Here is a 22149-nt window from a genome sequence, read left to right as displayed (position 1 = left end):
ACTCTCCCTCCCTCCCTTTCTTTGAGCACCTGATGTTATTCACACTGCACTGGGGAGGGAGAGTCACCCCAGGGTTGCTCCATCTTCTGCTGTCAACCACCAACACCCCCCCGCCCCCCCAAAACTCCCACAAGCCAGTGAAGAGAGGGTGGAGGGTTGAAGGATAAGCAATCATTCTTCCTTTTAAAGAAGAATAATGTGGGTGGCTGCTGAAAGATGATAGACTCTCCACAAAATACTAGTTACTATTAAAAGCATCTGCATTAGAAACCAGATCATAAACATATGAGGCAGATTGGCAACTTATTTCCCACTGCCCCCAATTTTGTTAGGTAAGGGTACAAAGGGATACGGAACCAAGCCAGGTAAATGGAAGTAGGTTACAGATCAGGCGTGATCTAATTGAGTGGTGGAATAGGCTGAAGGGGCTGAATGGCCATTCCTGTCCCTTGTTCCAGTACACAGCTCTGGCTGCTCCTGCTTATTGGGCCCATGGACGCTTCTGTCCTTGTGGCTGTACATGGAAGGACCTTGAGAAGTTCTGGCTGACTGACTTCCACTTCATTAACTCATGAACAGTTGAATATTAATGATTATCAATCTTCAGCTCTTTGCCCTAAACGAGCACTGTTTCCTTTCGTTCCAGTTGAGGAAAGGATTCTGGAAGACTCCGCCGTTGATCTGGGAAGCAAATCCTTCAAATATCCGGATCCTTAACCCTTACTACATACACCAAGCTGCTACCAAATTGCTCAACATCCCACTGAAGTTGCCTCCCAAGTCCAAGCAGGTAAGGACATTGATTTACAATTTGACTTGAAAGTGCTGTTCTTGGGACCGGTGAAACTCTCATTGCCCTTTAGCTTCCGGGACCTAGGTTAGCGCAAAGAATTTGCACAGAAATCAGAACTGACCAGGTATTGTTGGTGTTTACCCTGCACCTGAGTACATTGACCTTTCACCTCTGCCAGCTGGGGTTGAATCTGTCCTGAAAATCTGCTTTCTCTGTAGCTCTGGAATTCCCTAAACCTCTCTGCTTGTGCATCTCTTTTCCTTTTAAGATGTTCCTTGGAACTACCTGTTTGACCAAGCTTTTGGTTGCCTGTTCTAATACCTTTTTATGTGGCTCAGGGTCAAATTTTGTCTGATAATGTTCCTGTGAAGTGCTTTGAGACGCTTTGCTATGTTAGAGACGCTTGTATAAATGTAAGCTTTTGTTGTTGGTTGTGACTGGATTCAGACAGTCTAGTTAGCGTGGGTCTACAACACAACCCTCCTCTCACCCACCCCCACCCCCACCCCCTTCCTTTAATTTGGCATTAAATTGACACTTTTTTTGGAGTGGTCATAAGAACAGCTGCAGTGGGAAATGGGAGTATCAAAATGGTGATGGATGGTAGGGGGCTGCTTTTTTCGGGAAGACATGTTGTGGAGGAAGAATGTAGGGAGCTTTCCTCTGTCATTGGGAGTGTTCGTTAATGACACCGGCCGAGCAAAGTCGATGAATTCCATTTGCCTGCCTCAATATCTCCATTAACTATCAACCAATTGTTTTTCTCTACTAGGAAAGTGGCTTTTCTGTAGAAATTAAGATGTATTTCATTGTGTGCGCTCGCTTGAGACAAACTGAATAATTCCCGGGAATCAGCTGTTCCGAGGGCTCCTCCCTCAAGCTGACCCCTTTCCACACAGCTGAAAGTAGTTTGCACATCCAGCATTGCTAAGGCATTGTTGAAGTGCATCACGTTACCTATTAATGTAACACATATCATGTTGGGTAACTGCAGAGTTCATGTTTATTTTGCAAGGTAAGGGTGAAGACACCTGTGTCAGCGTTTGACACGTAACCAAAGTGGAATTGCTGTTTATTTGGCAGGGTAAGGGTCACTCAAGGTGTAATTGTACTGACTCACTGTTTATAAGGAATTACATGGAATTTACAGCAAAGAGATAGGCCATTCAGCCCAACTGGTCTCTGCTGGTGTTTATGTGCCACACGAGCAGCCTCCTATCCTATTTTATTCAACCCGATCAGCACTTCCTTCTACTCCTTTCTCCCTCATGCATTACTCCAGCTTTCCCTTCGATGCATCTATGCTATTTTGCCTCAGCTACACGTTGTGATAGTGAGTTCCACATTCTCACCACTCACTCGGTGAAGAAGTTTCTTCCAAATTCCCTGTTGGATTTATTAGTGACTATCTTATATTTACCCCTAGTTTAGGACTCCTCCAAAAATGGAATAATCTTCTCTATGCCGATCCTATAATCCCTTTTCATAATTTTAAACACCACCATCAGGTCACTGCTCTGACATCTAACTGTAACTGTCAGGTCTACACAGGGTCAAGGCTATTCACTGTGTAGGTGTACAGGGTCACTACTTAATCAGCAGGGTAAGGGTTACTTACTGTGTGAACTTTAGACTTCCAATTTATTCAGCAAAATATTTTCTCACCTGTGGTCCATTGCCAACAGTTGCTACATTGGATGGAAATATTGTGAAGTGCACAGTTATTGTGCTTGCAGTAAATTGGAGCCAACTGAGATAGTAAAGAATTGATACAGTGCCAGCATTCATGACGCCTAATCTATTAGAGGAGTGCAACCTCTCTCTTTAATATCTCTCTCTGCATCCACAGAAGCCAATGCACCCCACCACTGGCTTTTTAGCCATCACTGTTGCCCTGAACTATTGTGATGAGGTCCATGTTGCCGGCTTTGGTTATCCACGAGGTCAACAAAATACTCCCATTCACTACTATGGCAAAACTACCATGAAAGAAATGTCTGTAAGTATCAGAGGGATTTAAATTCTGCCTTAAGGCTTCCGACTGCCTAGTGTACATTTCTGACATGCTACTCGTCCATTTGTAAAATAGCCTGGAGTTTTCTGTCAGTCAAGTTCGAAACCCAAGGGTGAGGTTGAAGAATGGCCTCGGTGTGGTCAGTTTATTCGGTCTGAATCCTGCCCTAACTGGACAGCAACACTGTACGGTACAGATTCTCCCACCTTACATGACGGAATGTCTGCCTTGGTCCAATGGCAGGGAGTATGGGGGTGAATATGTGTAATGGGCTGTGATGGCCTAGCACTTTGACATGTTAGTAAAGGTGCCAGCCGCATCCCGGAGGTAGCACGCTTGCATCTGAGTCAGTGGTTCAAGCCTCATTCCAGGGACTTGAGCACGAAATCTAGGCCGACACATCTGTGCAGTACTGAGGGAGTGCTGCACTGTCAGCAGTTCCATCTTTCAGTTCCATCTTTCGGATGCGATATTAAACCAAGTCTCTTTCTGCCCTCTCCAGTGGATGTAAAAGATCCCCAGGCATTATTTTGAAGAACAGGGGAGTTCTGTCTGGTGTCCTGGCCCATGTGTATCCCTCAACCAACATTACTAAAAACACATTAAAACAGAAAATGCTGGAAATATTCAGCAGGTCAGGCAGCTTTTTTGGAGAGAGAAACAGTTAATGTTTCAAGGTGCTGCCTCTTCATCAGAAGGGTCGATGACCTGCCGAATATTTCCAGAATTTTCTGCTTTAATTTCAGATTTCCAGCATCTGCAATATTTTGCTTTTGACCTAAAAACAGATTACTCAGCAATTACATTGCTGTTCGTGGAACCTTGCCGAGTGTAAATTGGCTGCTGTATTTTCTGCATTACAACAGTGACTGTATTTCAAAAGTACTTTGTTAACTGTGAAGCGATTTGGGACTCCTTGAGGTTGTGAAAGGCGCTATATAAATGCAAGCCTTTCTTTCTCTCTAAATAGAATGGTTCCTGTCTTGCCTGTATACACAACACACAAATGTGCTGCAGCATAGATGGACAAGGGGACAAGCTGAGGTTCATGTACACTGAAGATTGTGGAACTGCTGGGTGCACAGAAATCCCCCCCACACTTTCCTTTCTGATTAATCTGTGCTAAACCTGTGGTAATATCAGTCACGTGGTTGGCAGTGCCCAATCAGATTGTACAAATGGCAGCGAGAGTTCCCAGTCAATCTCTACAGCCAGTCAAACAAACAGCAAGCAGTGAGGGGAGGGGAGTTCTGGAACAGCTGAACTCTATACACATGCCCAGCCCAACTCTCCTGCAGCTCTTGCATCCATCCTTCTCTTGAGGTCAAGTCTGCTTCATGCCTCTTCAGGCACATCCTCATCCCTGGTAATGCCAATATGTGGAGATCCAGTCAAAGGCAGGATTGACTGTGAAGATCTGAGCACAGTCATCATAAGACAGGCCACTTAAATCTATTACTGAGTCAGAACCCAGGAGCTTTGTTCAAGCTGCTATAAAATTTTATATGTTCCAATTATCAACACAGACTTGGATGAGTGTGAACAGTTGTTCATGTCCACTCATGGTGTTTTTGAAACAGCTTTTTCATTGGGGAATTTGGGTTTAGAATCTGCACTCAGACTTCTCTCCATGTCTTTCGTTTCTGAATGGATGATATGGATACTATAAATTGACCTGGCAATTGCACTGGTCACAATGACATTGCATTGGAAATTCTTTGAAAGTCCATTTAATTCAGAAGTCTTGGGGACTGCCTTATTTTCATTGTTTAAATTATTATACCATTATGGAATATTTTTAATCCTCCACATTCCCAGCACGGCCCTTGACCTGCTGGGAGCGCACATCAAGAATTCAGTAGGATTTTATTGCTGTGCTTTTCTACTTCTGTAGTATTTTATGAGTGAGTAAACTTGATTTTTAATTTTAGCCTGAATACACTTGCCACTGTTTGGGGAAGACAGAAGACTTTTGTGGGCATTGTGTGCTTTTCAGTGCACTGTATCATAATTAAGGGACTATTAGTCATGTGACATGATGACCCGCCTTGAGAGGAAAAAAAATTTGGACTGTGTGCAAGATTGGGGGAGTAGAGCTAATTGGATGGTTCTTGCAAAAAGTTACCACAGGCACAATGGACCGAATGGCCTTATTCTGTGCTGTATGATTTTGTAACTCAATGACCCAGCCTGCCCCACCTCCCCCCCCACTGCCAATTGCCCAGTGTCGCTTGCTCCTTTCCCCCATGCTTAGTGCCAGTGCATCATGAATGATTTTGCTTTATGCAGCAGGCATTATTCAAGTAAGCTGATGGATGAGATGAGCTCATTCCTACAAAGGGGTACAAAGTGCATGAACAAGAGTGTTGTGCATGATCTGTCGTGTTAGTGGGACCATATACAATGTCATTGAATATTAACAGTTTATGTGGTGATATGAAGCTGACCATCCATGGAATTTTACTCTGGCCCAGAAATCTTCCTTTGGTGGTGTCAGGCAGATTTGAACAAGGCAAGCCAAGAAGTACTTTCCAAACATGACTGGGACAAAGGAGATTTAATAACTGCATTGTCACTTGCCTTGGGCCTTTTTATGTTGATTAGTTACTTGGTCTTGGTCGACGGGGTAATCAGGGACTCTGGTCTGCTTTATAATACTTGTCTTTACCTTTGCAGAACTCTGAGCACAATGTCACACATGAGCAGCTGTTTCTGAAGAAGCTCGTGGATGCTGGAGCAATTAAATACCTCACGGTTTTGATGTAATGTTCTTTTAGGAGTGGCGAGTTTTATTTATATTCTTTTTAAAATGACGATTGCAGCATTCCCTTGGCTACTGACTGGACATGTTATGAGGGGGGCAATGCGTGTGCTCTGTTCTGGTTCGTGCTGGGCTACAGATGGAGTAATCATTGCCCTTGGCCTGTGTAACACTCTGCATTGCTAGGATCATCACAACTAGCGCGTACGATTCTACTTTGCACTGATGTAGCTGCCAAACTCCAGACATTATAATGAGCGTTAACGAGAGCAACTGGATAACACTTCAAGTGTTGGTTTAGAAGATGCAAGTTCTGTTTCCTCGGCCGTACAAAAAAAAAATTTTGCTCGAACACACTTGGCCTGAAAAGCCTGTGTCAATTGTAATTGCAAAAGGAACGCACGGACTTAACTAGAACTTTCCAGAATTTCACCATGTTTCATTTTGCCACATGAGGGTGTGGATCTCTTAATTCTGCTCTCGGTCCCCCTTTTATTTGTGAAATTTGTTTTGTCTAATTCCCCGGGAAAGTTGGAGGAGCAATGAATCAAATGACACCAACTCCATTGTGATATCCCCACGTCCATGCCTCACTCTTTTCATTCCTCTCATTTGCTGAAGTGTCCTCGCATGGCAGCCATTTTGAATTCCCCCTGCTTGCCCCATATGGCAGGGCCGAGGCTTGAGCTGCCTTGCAAATAACCACCCCAGAGACTGGGTTGAAAGATTGGAATTCCTGGTGATTAGCTATCTTGGCCGCATTATTTAAAGATGATCTGCCCAATCTGGTTTGGCCAATGGTGGGGGTGATCTGCCTTCAAGAGCCTAATCTTAGCATGAGGGCAAGATGGTGATGGTTCAACTGCTGAGGTGTCCAAAGCTGGCGGTACTCATTGCAGCAGTGTCTCAGTGTAACTCTCAGCTCGAGCAAATGTATTTTAAGAGTTTTGATGCAAATGTTTAATTAAAATCTGGATGTGATACTCTGGTATCACTTGAAAGAGGAATTCTTCCCAGATCTTTAAAAGAGCAAATTGTTTGAACATACTAAATGGGCAAGTGTGTGCTAAGTGCATTGTACATAACATTTTGAGAATGCAATCTACTCTCCTATTTCTACCTCTGAATGTATTTGGAGATTATCAGTTTTAAAAAATAAAAATGACTGTGAATGTCTGAAGTTTTCCAAAGTGGAATTCAAATGATGTAATAATAATTCAGGCCTAGATTTTCTTTGAATGACCTCCTTTGAAAGAAAATTGTAATCCTGTCTGAACTTTTGAGGGTTATTTCTGCTCTCCCGGTGAAGATGCCACACTCAGTGAATACGAGTCAGAGAATTGGGACTATGAAGTTTTTTGACCTGTGCTGCCTTTCGAACATGGGTTCCCTGCTGACAGTACGCAATTATGGAATTAATCTTACTGTTTTGGTATGTGGATGAAAACTCCACTACTATGCACCTCAAAGAGGTGACTGGAGTTTCAAGTGCTGTCCCCTCATCGCCGACTGCTCCTCGCCAGTGGTCCTTACGTCCCTAGGTATTTTACTAAGCTTTAGGATCCATTTTGTAAGATGTTCGATTTTGCCTCCTGCCTATTACAGACAGAATTGAGAGAGAACTGAAATCCCAGTTCCTTCCCCCTAACTTTCTGTAATCAGGGTGCTTTTGATAAGGAAGATGTGTGTGTTTCTTAACCCCTGAGTGTATGGCAAATTTGAATAACTAGCAGCATGCTTTACGTGGGTTTATTCACATGTTCACCCTGAAAGTCTAACGCCGCGCCTCTCACTCACTGCTCACACACTCGAGAAAGAGAACTGTTAAAGTGGTTAGTGCACTTTTACAAATTACAAGCAAAGGAAAGGTTCATAAGTCACATGATTTTTGGCTCGTCCTGGGGAAAAGGCATGTTTTGCGGGCCCAGTGAAGAAGACATTTTCATGCCTAAAGCATAGTTAGATCGATTCGATAGCCAGAGTTGTACATCAAAGTCGTTGCAGGATTCTCTCGAAGAGGTTGATTTTCAGCAGGTCACAAAGTTAGTTGCTTGTTGTCTCATTACCAGGCGGTCGGTTTTCTGTACTGGTGGACTTGAAAAGGAACAGGCTTGGAGACCTTAGGATGTTGTAGTCTCCAGTTTTAAGGCATAGGTGTTCTGCCTTTGCTGTTGTCTCTGCAGCTGGTGGTTTGAAGACTGCCCAGTCTGTCCCTGATGCTTGGAGTAATAAGATTCATTATTTGTGTTGAGTTTGGGTCAGGTGTCTACCTGATCAATAATTCTACTTTCCACCCAGAATAATTGGAAGGTCGGAGCAATTGCTACACAGTGGGGAAGGATGGTGGCCATTTGCACCCACATATGATTCATCTGTTTTCTTACAGCTCACTTTGTTAAGTTTCAAGCTTGGAGACAGTGAGTCTAGGAGTCCATAGATATTGAGTTTTGGGTCAGACCACAAACAGTAGGAGGTGTGAATTCCACAAATGGTTTTGTCTTGGTCTATCCTTCCAAGCGAGGCCCTCCACCATGGCCATACAATGAGGAACTTTCCGGATGCTTGAGATACTTCTGCGTCTGGGCCGAAATTGCAAAAGTCACCTGACGCTTGGCAGCCATCCTATGTAGCTTTTTAATGTTCATTGTGGTTCATTTCAAAAGAAAATTCAGTTCAGGACGATTCTATGCTGAATACAGTCCATGTTAAAAGTTATGAATAGGACATGCCTTTACTGGGTATGACACTATCAACAATCCATTGTTTATTCACCTTTCCTGCTCTGGATCCCCCTGACAGTTCAGAACCCAGCCCTGGTTTCAGAGAGGGAGGAGTTCTCCTAGACACTGAGTATAAAAATCTTGAAAGTGTCCCTCAGCTCTTCCCTCCCTCCGTTCAGCATCACTAGCTAAGTTGCAAGTGTGATCGAATGAATCCTTATCACCACCAATAGCCAACAAAGGAGACCTTGTGAAACATATTCCTGATATCACTGCATCTGCCGGCCACAGGGAGTCTACTATGGTGCAGAAGTGTCTAAACTATCACAGGCTGCTTAGATGCACAGCGTGGAGCCTCTCGTAGGCCACACGCTCATTAATTTCCCATTAATTTCTGTCTGTCTGCAGTTTCTGACACCGGTGGTGCTTTGATTTAGGATTTATTTCCCGAACAGAGGTTTAGTCCCAATCTGCACTGGTCACCAGGAATTGGTTGTGCTGTGTCGGATGTTGGTCTCGTGATACCAATTTTCTATTTTTTAAAAAGCACCAGGGTGAAATAGCAAAAGGGAACCTATTTTCATTATAGAAAAGACATTCGAGAGGGAACAGAGTTGAGTTTTCAAATAACAAACGTCCGCAGCACTGTAGAAATAAAGAGGCATTTAACTTGGACAATGAACACAAAAGTAGAGTGTACACCTCTCAATCTCCAATAAATCCCATTGCTTTGAAAATAATTGGGCTCATACTGTTAGGGTGTACAAGTGGTATCAGTGTATTTTTGTTTCCTTTTTATTTCTCTCTTGTCATCTCATTCTCTCTCTTTCACAGCCCACCTCGATGTGATGTTTGTCTGTGGTGCCGTTCTTGCACTTTGGAGGAATGCGGGGGGGGGGGGGGGCAACTATGGAGTTAGTGCTATCCCAGCATTCATTGCAGAAGTGAAGGTACTCTATTAAATCTGTAGTGCCTGCTATTTTAGTTGGGCTGTAGATGTTGGACTGGGCCTGCAATGCTGAATAAGAGAAAGAAAGGAGAAAAAGCATCTGGGAACATGAGAATTGCTTAGTTCAAACAAGTGGAGTCTTTTTATTACTAGAAGTATGGGAGGGTTTTGCCCTGATTCCATTTTCCAACATCGGCATTGTCCAACTGGTTATTGACCAGCTTTGTAGGCGGGGGTAGATTCTAGTGCCATGCTTTTGAAATTGGAATGAAAGATGGTGGAAATTGGATTTACGCTGAGTATTATTTGTGCATTAAATTCCGCGATCTTTTGCGCGTGTTACACCAATTTCAGACGAATTGCACTGAAGAAACCTAAGCAACTGCATGGAAACTCTACCCTGAAGTCTGTTCATCTTGATATCAGCTGGTATTGATTAAAATTTTCCATCCAAATATCCTCCTGCCCCCTCACCATCTCAAGGCCTGACTGATGTGTTCATTGTTTGCTCACTGTTTTGTTTAAATTACTTTTCGTTCTCTCCACAAAACTGGTTTTGGGCAGTTTTCCCTTGTATGGTGCAACGAGGGTTGCCAACTCTGTTTCAATGTTTCGCTGGAGGCTTCTCACAAGACCTCCTGCCCCAACCCCACACTCCCACCATTGGTTGTATAGTGTGTCCGTCCTCACTAAATAAATGAAAGCGTTCAAAGAAAATGGGGAAAGAAAAGCCCACAATGTTTTAATACCCCAGCAATGTTTCTCCTGCACTTCCCGCAACAGTGCTCTGGAGATTAACCTTCAATTTGTGCAGACTCTACGCCATTCCTGGAGAGCTGTAACTATGGATTTTCATCAGAGAACCTGTAAGGGAAGTGCCGCCTTGTTGAAGGGTTCTCTGAACCCATTGCTTCTCAAAATGGTTGTCTGTCTCGGAGCAGAACACTTTTTTTTAATTCCTAGGTGTCGCTGGTAAGGCCAGCATTTATTGCCCATCCTTAATTGCCCTTGATTTGCTTTGGATACAATGGATTGGCTTGTTAGGCCATGTCAGAGCGCAGATAAGTGCCCACCACGTTGCTGTGGGTCTGGAGTCATATATAGGCCAGACCGGGTGAGGAAGGCAGATTTCCTTCCCCACAGGACGTTAGTGAACCAGAAGGGGCTTTACAACAATCTGGAAGTTTCATGGTCACCATTACTGTTGCCCAGATTTATTTGACTGAATTTAAATACCCCAACTGCAATGGTGGGAATTGAGCTCATGGGCTGAATTTTATAGAACCCTCGACGTTGGGATCCGTGGTTAGGGGGGCATGAAGATCCGCCTGGATGAGGCCCACCATGGACCTCAACGCTCGCAGGGCCTGGCCCGATATTGGCGGTGGTGAGTCTTCGCGGCGGCCCCTCCGCCACTTGGCGACAGGAACGCCATTTAAATATTTAAATAAATTAAATCACCTGAATTAATGAGTCTCCCATCACCTCCTGAAGTCCAGACGCATTCATCACCCTGGTGGGGAGGGGGGAGGAGGTAAGTTTCTCAGTGCGAGGGGATGGGGATGGGGTCAAATGAACATCATGGGTGTAGGGGATGGTGGAAAGGGTTATAGTTTAAAGTTTGTGCAGTTTGGCGGGGAGGGGAGGGGAATGTCATGTAACTTAGGGGGGAAAGGACAAATAAATAATTTAATTGATATTGTGGGGGCAAAAGAAATGTGTTTATTTTAATTCAATGTCACTTTAAATATTGAAATGTTTGGTCGGGCTGACAACCCTTTAAAAATGGCGTCAGTGCCTGAGCGCAGGTAGCTGACACCATTGCCAGGGATGGACAGCCCGCCCCCTCCATGTGATTGGGGGGTGAGGGCGGCCTGCCCCGGCTATTTAAATGAGCTGCCGCCCGGGCCACGATCTGAATCATTAGTCCAGGCCTCTGGATTACAAGTTCAATAACACAACAACCACTCTTCTGTTGTAGCCCTTGCACCACTTTTGTACCAGTTTGAGTTTCATAGCAAGCCTTCACTTCAGCCAACATACCTCGTATACCACATATATACAACCTCATATATTCACGCCATCACTAAGACCGCCTATTTCTACCTCCGTAACATCACCCCTGTCTCCGCTCATCTGCTGATGAAACCCTCATTCATGTCTTTTTCATCTCTAGACTTGACTATTCCAATGCACTCCTGGCTGGTCTCCCACATTCTACCCTCCATGAACTTGAGGTCATCCAACACTCTGCTGCCCGTGTCTTAACTCGCACCAAATCCCATTCCCCTGTCACCCCTGTGCTCACTGACCTCTTCTGGCTCCCGGTCAAGTAACATTTTGATTTTAAAATTCTCTTCCTTGTTGTCGAATCCCTCCATCGCCTCTCCCCTCCCCATCTGTAATTCCCTCCAGCTCCACTGCCCTCCGAGATATCTGCGCTCCTCTAATTGTGGCCACTTGAGCATCCCGATTTTAATCGCTCCACCATTGCTGGCTGCGCCTTCAGTTACCTGGGCCCTAAGCTTTGGAACACCCTTCCACACCTCTCTGCCTCTCCTCCTTTTAAGACACTCCTTAAAGCCTATCTCTTTGACCAAGCTTTTGGTCATGACCTATCTATCTCATTAGTGCCTTGGTGTCATGCAGGCCCCCACTTGCCAAGAATGAGGCATATTAATTTTGTCATATGAACATTGATTTTAAACTGTTGCTGAGAAGAAGAGAAGGCCTGTTACAAGGGCTGCCAGACACTTAGCTGAAAAACATTTGCATACTAACAGACAGGGAATGGTCCTTTGTCACCACAAGCTGATACATTCAACCCACAATGGATTTTGTTCACCAGACATCGAAGGTATAAGGAAGAGCATTCCAGAGACGACTAAGATGATACAATCCACAAAAGCCAGGACTGGTTAAACCAGCTAGTCACATGACTAACTGGCTGGTCCAGGGTTTTTTGAATTAGCCACAGAGTTTATGAACTCGGAAAGACTGTTTGCTCTTGGAGTGAGAAGACCTCGCCTGTCTGCTCCCATCTCTTTCTCACAGGCTTCTGGACCCACTGAGGACACATGAACTTCAAGAGAGAAAAGTTTCCTACATCAAAGAAAGTTTAAGAAGAATACTGGGCCCCAACGAAAAGCAAGACCTACCTACAATCAAGGACTTTACAGTGAGCTCGAAGAACAGTAACCAAAACCATCTTCAGATATAGCCTCAAATTTTTCCACTTTATTTCTTCTGCTCTTTTCTGTCTCTATCTGCATGTGTGTATCACGTATGCATGCAAGCGTGGGCGCGTCGCGTATCCATAGGCATTAATCGAATTAAAGTTTAAGCTTAATAAAATTCAACTTTTTTTCTTTAAACCTAAGAAAACCTGTTTGGCTAGTTTCTTTGCCTTATAATTTGAAGGTAGTGAAAAAGGATTCACTAAGGGGGAGAAAAACAATATGTTTAAAATTAAACCCTGTTACGGTAAGACCAGGTGAAGGCTGAGAGGGAACCCTAGACCCCTTTCTTACTTGATCGTAAGACTTGGTGTCATATTTTGTTTTATAATGCTCCAGTGAAGCACCTTGGGATGGTTTATTACGTTATAGAGTCTATGTAAATATAAGTCGTGTGTGTGTGTGTGTGTATGTGTGTTGGTTGTCATCACAGGCGAAGATGACTAGAGTGGCAGTGCACCAAGTTTCAGTATGCTGGGTTAGGAGTTATGTGTAAGATCTTGTATTACTCTCCCAGCTCTTGGAGATTTCTGCAGGGGGTGGCAGGGATATTAAACCAGTAGCAACAGAAGGGATCCAGTTAGCAACTTAGACAAATGGGCACCAGAATCTGTTCCTCTTTCCACCATAATTACAGAAGCGTTTTTTTTTTAAAAAGGTGGTCATCCATTTCACTTTTGAGGTTCACCTGAGTAATATTACTTGAAACTACTTAAACTGCACTTCCTGCTCCAAGTTTCTTTGCCCTCTGAGCTGACAGACTCACTGGTCAAAGCCCTTGGGGACACTCTGGGGGAGCTCTCTTGAACACTGGATTCAAGTTTTCAGTAGCTGGAATTCATATAATTCTCACTTTATTTTATATATTGAAAAAGTTTCCTGTAAATTGAGGAATGTCAAAACCATGGATTCTGAGCATGTATGTTCTTTGGATGAATTTAAATATTTTCATAGCATCTTTGATGTATTCATTGTTGGCTACTTGCATACGAATGTTTCTACGGATTAACAGTAGAAACCGTATTTAGGGAGCAATTTTTTTCACCCAACTTATCCACCGGGAAATTGATGGGATCACGTGGAGTGCTTGTTTTATATTTCTCCTGATTTCACTCTCCATTGAAGTCAGTGGAGAATGATATTAGGAAGGATGTAAAACTGGCTTTTCACCCCTGGGAATCCTGCCCACCGAGGCAAGTTAAAATTAAATATTTGATCTGTTAAGAGACCACAAGTTTCATGCATGGTTTAAGGAACTTATGTTATGAGGAGCGAAGCCGTAGCAAGCAGGAAGATCCCTGGTTTCGATCCCCGTCTCCGCTTAGTTTGATGATTATAGCTGGAGAGGCTACAGTTGGATTCAGTTCCGAGCCAGAGTGGGAGAGTTTGTCTGGAGTCCCCATTTCCAATCATTATCTAACAATCCTCTCTCAAGAGTGCAACCTGCATGGGCCATAGGTGAGGAAAGGAATGGGCTTGGCTGTGCTGCCACCTGCAGTTGAATTGCCTTCTAACACTCACAGTCTAGAGTCAACAATGAAGGATGGGTGCTTGGGCAAGATGGCGGAGGTGACTTGCTACCATGGAGCTATGCAACAGAGAGCCAGTGCTTTCTTGGGGTGGTGGAGGAACAGGGTTGGGAGTGGGGGTGGGGGGGGGGTTGGTGGGGGATGGGGTTGGGAGAAAGCTCCTGGAGGTGAGATGCTGTCAACAATAAGGTAAAAGCAGAAGAAGATGGAGTCATTCAGCTCTTGCCGTTTCAAATATTGTATTCCCAGTATCTTGTAACCTGATGTAATATAAATAAATAGCTGATTGCATTTGAGATTCTTTGATGCAGGATATGTGAACTTTAACACATGAGGCAAGGAGATAACTCCCAAAGTCTGGAAAAAGCTGCAATGTGTTGTCGGTTACTAGTGTAGGAGCGCCTCATGTGGTAATGGAATTCCTCCCTCCACTGCTTTGATCTTGGCATTAGTTAGGTTCAAATAACGGAGAAGAAAAGAATTGAGATACATTAAGCAGTTGCACCGCTGCATCCCACAGTGAGACTTAAAGGTACACGCATTTAATTTAGGAAACAAATCAAGGAAATAAACTTGCAGGGCGACGGAGTCGAGCGGGGGCGTGGGACTGACACGATAGCTCCATGGAGAGCCAGCATAGACTCGATGGGCCGAATAGCCTCCTTCTGTGCCATAAATGGCTCTATGACTCTAATTGGTTTTATGTGTTTGTTTTTGATATCCTTCAGAAAGTTTCTGTGTAGTTCTGTATCAAACTGTTGATAAAATGCTTAAAAAGTGTTTCCACCTGCCAGGTTGTGTATAAGTTGGTGTCAGCTTCAGTCTGAACTGGACTGTTTCTCTTTTTATAATGAAATGCTGATGATTTGCACTTTTACTTGAAAGATGTTCTAAATTTATTAAAGATTATCTGTATTTAATAGATACCGATCAATAAAGACTCTCTGAATCACACTGATCCTCTGTGTTCTATTTTTGTAGCTCATCTGCTCTCAGCGGGGCTGGAATACAATGGGGTGAAAGTTATGTTATAGTTATACAGAGCTCTGCTTAGACCCCATCTGCAATACTGCATTCAGTTCTGGGCACCGCAACTGAGGAAGGATATATTGTCTTTGGAGTGGATGCATCACAGATTCACCAGAACAATTCCAGTGTTAAATGTCGCTGGTTCAAAATCCTGGAACTCCCTTCCTAACACGGTATCCCTACCCCTCATGGACTGCAGCGGTTCAAGAAGGCAGCTCACCACCACCTTCTCAAGGGCAATTAGGAATGGGCAATAAATGCTGGCCTTGCCAGCGACGCCCACATCCAATGAATGAATAAAAAAGGGGTTGTATTAAGGGACAGTTGTGTAGACTTGCTTTGTATTCCCTCAAGTGTAAAAGACTAAACTGTGATCTAATTGAGGTGCTTTAGAGGATTAAAAGATTTGTTAGGATGTAGAGAGAGAAATTCTTACCCCTGGTGGAGTCCAGAAAAAAAGGAGTATGACCTTAAAATTAGACCTAGGCTAGTCAGAAAGCAACTCTCATATAAAGGATAGAGGAAATCTGCAACTCTTTCTAAAAAGCTGTTGAGTCTAGGGGTCAAGTGTAAAAACTGTGATTGCTGAATTTTCACTAGGCAAAGGTATTAGGGGTTATGAAACCAGGGTGAATAGGTGGAGTTAAGATACAGATCAGCCATGATCTTATTCAGCGGATTCCAAACTGTGGTACACGTACACATCTTTGGGGGGTGCGCAGGAAAAATTGTATAATGTCGGCAGATCTTCTTCCATATACCCTCCGCTTGTGCTTGCGCCCTCTCATACACTCCTTGGCTAAATTCTAGACTCCAAACTATGTTGTGGCGTATTCTCCAGCATCCAAAGCATTTTGCCCCTTTAAAGATCCTGAATTGTATTATAAATCTCAATTTAAAAGTATTAGAAATTCCAAATCGAATTGTACTTCAATGTGTGAAAGGGCATTCCTTTGACCAGTAACTGGTTTTTATTAAATTCTGGGTTTCTGTATTCTGAAGCACTTAGATTATCAATCCATAGCCCCAATGCATATTTGAACAAAATAATGAATTTGTACCATGACTGGCATCAAGGAAAGGCAGATCAATGCAGCTAATAGTCAACAAACAACCACACGATACAGACTCTCTGCTTAAACCTTTGACAATTAAAATGGTTTTCAATAGTATCCACTGTCAAAAAGAATAAAGAGAAAACCTCATGATTCTTTATTACTTTGGGAATATTCCACTTTATAGCAGATTAGTGTTACAGTTAAATGGCAATCCAAATAGAAATAAATGAGTATGGTATGATAGCCATCACAGAGATGTGGTTGCAAGGTGACCAAGGCTGGGAACTAAATATTCAAGGGTATATAACATTTAAGAAGGTTAGGAAGAAAGGAAAAGGAGGTGTTAATAAAGGATGAGATCAACACAGTAGTGAGAAATGATCTTGGCTCGGAATTAGTAACCTTTTATGTGACACCTTATTGAATGCCTTTTGGAAATCCAAATGCACTCCATCTACTGGTTCACGTTTATCCACCTGTTTGTTACATCCTCAAAGAACTTTAATAAATTTGTTAAACACAATTTCCCTTTCATAAAACCATGTTGACTCTGTCTGATAATATTATGATTTTCTAAATGTCCTGCTACTATTTCCTTAATAATTGATTCTAGCATTTTCCCAATGACATGTTAGGCTAACTGGCCTATAGTTTCCTGCTTTCGGTTACCTCCTTTCAAGAATGGAGGTGTTACATTTGCAGTTTTCCAATCTGCTGGGACCTTTCCAGAATCTAGGGAATTTTGTAAGATTACCATCAATGCATACACTATCTCTGCAGCCACTTCTTTTAAGACCCTAGGATGCAGGCATCAGATCCAGAAGGCTCGTCAGCCTTTAGTCCCATTGGTTTTCCTAGTACTTTTTCTCTAGTGATTGTGATTGATTTAAGTTCCTCCCTCCCTTTTGCCGCTTGATTTTCTACTACTCTTGGGATGCTTTTTGTGTCTTCTATTGTGAAGACTGATACAAAATACTTGTTCAAAGTCTCTGCCATTTCCTTGTTTCCCATTATTAATTCCCCAGTCTCATTCTTTAAGGGACCAATACTTACTTTATCTTCCTTTTTGTATGTTTGTGCAATCTTTTAATGTCTGTTTTTATATTTCTTGCTAGTTTACTCTCATACTCTAATTTTTCCCTCTATTTTTTTGATCATCCTCTGCTGGCTTCTAAAATTTTCCCAATCTTCTGGCCTATCACTAATCTTTGCAGCATTGTCTACCTTCTCTTTCCATTTGATACCATCCTTAACTTCCTTAATTAACCGCAGAGGGTGTATCCTTCTCATACCCTTCTTTCTCAATGGAATATATCTTTGTTGAGAATTATGAAATATCTCCTTAAATGTCTGCCACTTCTTCTCTACTGTCTTACCTTTTAACTTATTTTCCCAGTTCACTTTACCCATAGTAAAGTACCCGTAGTACTTGGTATTTTGAGGCAGCAGTACATATTGAAGTAGCAGTACTGCAGAGAAGCTCCGCTGTGGTGTTCAATGGAAACAGTGACCTTGAGCAAGACTTTGGGAACAGCAAACTCTCCTATCGTTATCCATCAAAGACAGGACCCATTTATTTCTATTTGTGCCATCAATTTATCCATCTTGTTATGAATGCTGTGTGCATTCAGATAAAGAGCCTTTAATTCTGTCTTTTATAATTTTTCCCTACTCTGATCTTACCTGCTGGTGCACTCTTACCTTTGTACGTTCTGTTCCTTCCAGTCACACTCTGGTTATCATTACCTGTAATGCTACCATGCACTATTGCCTTGTATTTTTTTGTTAACTTTCTAAGTTTCTCCTTACCTGAACCCTCCCCCAACTATTTAGTTGAAAGCCCATTCTACAGCCCTAGTTTTACAATTCGCCAGGACATTGGTCCCATTACGGTTCAGGTGAAAGCTATCCCAATGGTACTGCTCCCTCTTTCCACAGTACTAGTGCCAGTGCCCCATGAATCAAAATCCATTTCTCCTACACCAAACTTTGAGCCACGCATTCAACTCTCTGATCCTGTTTACTCTATGCCAATTTGCGTGTGGTTCAGGTAACAATCCAGAGAGTATTACCTTTGTGGTTCTGCTTTTTAATTTAGCCCCTAACTGCTCATACTCCCTCAGCAGAACCTCTTTCCTCCTGCTCCCTGTGTTGTTGTTACTCACATGGACCATATTGTCTGGTCATGATGTGTTGGCATCTGCACTGATGCAGCAAAATCAATGAGTATTAGAAAGTGTGGAATAGTGACACATATCAGAGCAGTCACTCCCAATGTGGTGCAAATGCATCGCAGTATACATAGGGTAGCACTCTCTGCCAAAAGCATGCCTACCAGCTTGAAGGAGGTCCTGGACAATGCTGTGAAGATGATAAACTTTATAAAAGACCCACCCTAGAATTCCAGAATATTTTCTGCTCTATGTAATGAGTTGGGAGCCGAATACATCAACCTATTTCTCCACAGACTGTCATGTGGCAAGCCCTTAGCACATTTCTTTGAACTTTACTCTGAGATCAAGTTATTCTTAACAGCCACGCGTTCCCACTGTCTCACTATCTGCATGACAGAGTCTGGTACTCATGGCTGGGCAACTGGTCAAATATATTCACTTGCCTGAATGAGCTACATCTAGGACTTCAAGAGATGAGTGCAACTATCTTCAATGTCCAGGACAAAATTGAGTCAATGATAAAAAAGCTGGAATTCTCGGTTCTCCTTTTGGGGGAAAACAACACTGGAATTTTCTCAAACTTGCATGAATTCCTGACAATGAATGAAATGCTATTGCAGAACAGCGTTAAAGTGAGATCAAGCAATACCTCGCTGAACTGGTGAGGCAGTTACATGATTACTTTTCCTCAATGGGAAATGGCAACTGTTGGGGTCACTACCCTTTCACAAATTTTTTTGCACTACCTATGTAACAAGACTTGTCAATGAAAGAACACGAGAACCTCCTGGACATCTCAACTGACGGCAACTCAAGATTGAGTTCCAACAAAAAGCAGGTGGATGAGTTTTGGTCTAAAGGTGTTCCCCAAATTGTCAGGAAGGGCTGTCAAGGTTTTGATACTGTTTGCTACAACTTACCTGTGTGAAAGTCGATTTTCATCATTTACTGAAATGAAATGAAAGTGTTGTTAGTGCCTTTGTGTAGAAAGCAACTTACAACTCAAACTATCACCTTTCACTCCAAACTTTATGCATCTGTGCTTGAACATACAACTTCATCCTTCACATTAATGATGCTATTAAAGCATTGTTTGAGTTATATGTACGTGTATTATAACTTGCACATTTTGTACAATGTTCCAGCATTTAAAGGGGTTGAAATATTAAACCTGTCTGCTGGTAGGGGTAGGTCGAAAACTGGTAGATCTGGAATGGGGTATGCAATAAGTAAAGTTTGGGAACCACTGATTTAACTGAATGGCGGAACAGGCTTGAGACACTGAATGGTTTCCTCCTGTTCCGATGTTCCTCTGCTGTCCAAGACTCCCTGTGCCAAATATCATACCTTGTAACTCTAAGAGATGGAGAGGTGACTTTTGACGCAACCTTTGCCTTGTATTGGAACTGGTTGTTCAAAGGTTGGTGCAGGGTGACTCTCCATAAGGGTCCAATGGACAATGACTATGTCATGGAGAGGTAGTTGAATTTGTAGTATCACAAGCCTACAATGACATCACCTGTTGAAATAGATCATATTGTATGATCTATACACTCTCATTGCTGTCTCCTAATTCTTGTATTGATGGCAATGCTTCATCCATGACCACCTGTTCACATGTACAGGGTAATGACACGTTCATTGGAGTAACTATATGTTAATATAGGAACTTGAAGGCTTCCAAGGGCTTGTGGAAAGTTTTTGGTACATTGCAGTCCCAAGAAGATTCCCTTTGTCATGTTACTGACCAATCAAAGGCCAGTTGTAGGGTGGGATGTAGAAGTTACCCATTCTGCAGGAGAATGCAACAATCTGTGTCCTGTCCTCAATGTAACCTCCCACAGAAAGGAGGATAAAGATGTGATTTTCTGTCTCAGCTCTTTGCTACGTCTGTAGGTGTGAGGATGTCTGATGACCCTGGTTCCACAGCCCAGTGATGTAAGAACGTAAGAGCATAAGAAATAGGAGCAGGAGTACACCATATGGCCCTTCGAGCCTGCTTGACTATTCAATATGATCATGGCTGATCTTCTTTAACTCCACTTTCCCACCGACTCCCCATATCCCTTGATTCCCTGAGAGATCAAAAATTTATCTCAGCCTTGAATATACTCAACGATGGAGCATCTAGAACCTTTTGGGGAAGAGAATTCCAAAGATTCACAACCTTCTGCGAGAAAAAAATTCTACTCATCTCAGTCCTAAATGATCAACCCTTTATCCTGAGACTATGCCCCATGTTATAGATTCTCCAGCCAAGGGAAACAATCTTTCCATTTCTACCCTTCAGAATCTGAGATATTTCAAAGAGATCACCTCTCATTCTTCCAAACTCCAGAGAGTATAGGTCCAATTTACTCGGCCTCTCATCATAAGGTAGCCCTCTCATCCCAAACTATTGAACTTTTGCTGTACCACCTCCAGTGCAAAAGTATATCCTTCCTTAGATATGGAGACCAAAACTGCACATAGGTTTGGTCTCACCAAAGCCCTGTACAATTGTAGCAAGACTTCCTTATTCTTGTACTCCAATCCCCTTGCAATAAAGGCCAACATGTAATCTGCCTTCCTAATTGCTTGCTGTACCTGCATGCTAACTTTCTGTGTTCCTTGTATGAGTACACCCAAATCTCTTTGAACATCATCATTTAGAAGTCATCTTTTAAAAAATGTACTGCTTTTCTATTCTTATTGCCAAAACGAATAACCTCACTCTTCTGCACATTATACTCCATCTGCCACCTAGTTGCCCATTCACTTAACCTGTCTATGTCTCTTTGCATCCTCCAAACAGCTTACATTCCCACCTAGCTTTGTATCACCAGAAAACTTGGATACATTACTCTTGGTCTCTTCATCTAAGTCATTGATATAGGTTGTAAATGGCTGAGGCCCCAGCACTGATCCTTGTGGCACTCCACTAGTTACAGCCTGCCAACTTGAAATGCTCCATTTATCCCTTGCTCTCCTTTTCCCGTCCATTAACCAATCTTCCAACCATTCCAATATATTACCCCCAACTCCATGAGCACTTATCTTGTGTATTTACCTTTTGTGTGGAAGTTTATCGAATACCTTTTGGAAATCCAACTATACTTCAGCTTTTGGCTCCCCTTTATGTACCTTCCCAGTAACATCCTCAAAAAACTCTAATAAATTTGTCAAACATAATTTCCCTTTCGTAAAACCATGTTGACTTTGTCTAATCATACTATGATTTTCTAAGTGCATTACTAATACTTCCTTAATAATAGATTCCACCATTTTCCCGATGACTGATATCAGGCTAACTGGCCTGTAGTTTCCTGTTTTCTCTCTCCTGCCTTCCTTGAATAGTGGTGTTACATTTGCTAACTTCCAATCTGATAGGACCATTCTAGAATCTAGAAAATTTTGGAAAATCATAACCAGTGCATCCACTATCTCTGCAGCTACCACTTTTAGAACCCTAGGATGTAGGCCATCAGCTCCTGGGGATTTGTCAGCCTTTAGTCCCTATAGTTTCTCCAATAATTTTTCTCTGCTGATATTAATTACTTTAAGTTCCTCACTCTTAATAGTCCCTTGGTTACCCTCTATTTCTAGTAGTAATTTGTGTTTTCTACTGTGAAGACCGACACAAAATATTTGTTCGAAGTCGCTGCCATTTCCTAATTCCCCATGATAAGCTCTTCTGTCTCTGCCTCTAAGGGACCAAAGCTTACTTTGGCTACTCGCCTCTTTTTTTATAAACTTGTAAAAATACTTACAATTTGTTTTTATATTCCTGGCTAGTTTACTCTCATTCTATTTTTTCCTTTTTCTCAACCTATTGTCGCTCTTTGCTGGTTTCTAAGGGCACAGTTTCCCCGGCCCTGGGGGTGGTGGGAATGTAGGCAGGGGGCCG

General features: G+C 42.7%; 1 protein-coding gene across 4 annotated transcripts in view; it reads left to right on the top strand.

Annotated features, from left to right (window-relative positions):
* Positions 1–10762, top strand: part of st3gal4 (ST3 beta-galactoside alpha-2,3-sialyltransferase 4) — a 38209-nt gene extending 27447 nt beyond the window's left edge. For all 4 annotated transcript variants that reach the window (XM_068053795.1, XM_068053791.1, XM_068053793.1 and 1 more), the window contains 3 exons: positions 647–790; positions 2643–2792; positions 5484–10762. In XM_068053795.1, coding sequence (XP_067909896.1) covers positions 647–790; positions 2643–2792; positions 5484–5573 — 384 coding nt within the window. In that variant the 3' untranslated portion in view covers positions 5574–10762. The remainder of the gene's footprint in view (positions 1–646; positions 791–2642; positions 2793–5483) is intronic.
* The last annotated feature ends 11387 nt before the right edge of the window (positions 10763–22149 follow it).

This window comes from Heterodontus francisci, chromosome 22 (assembly GCF_036365525.1).
Source record: "Heterodontus francisci isolate sHetFra1 chromosome 22, sHetFra1.hap1, whole genome shotgun sequence".
NCBI lineage: Eukaryota > Metazoa > Chordata > Chondrichthyes > Heterodontiformes > Heterodontidae > Heterodontus > Heterodontus francisci.
Note: the sequence above shows the minus strand (reverse complement) of the source record. Positions and strands in the feature narration are given on the sequence as shown.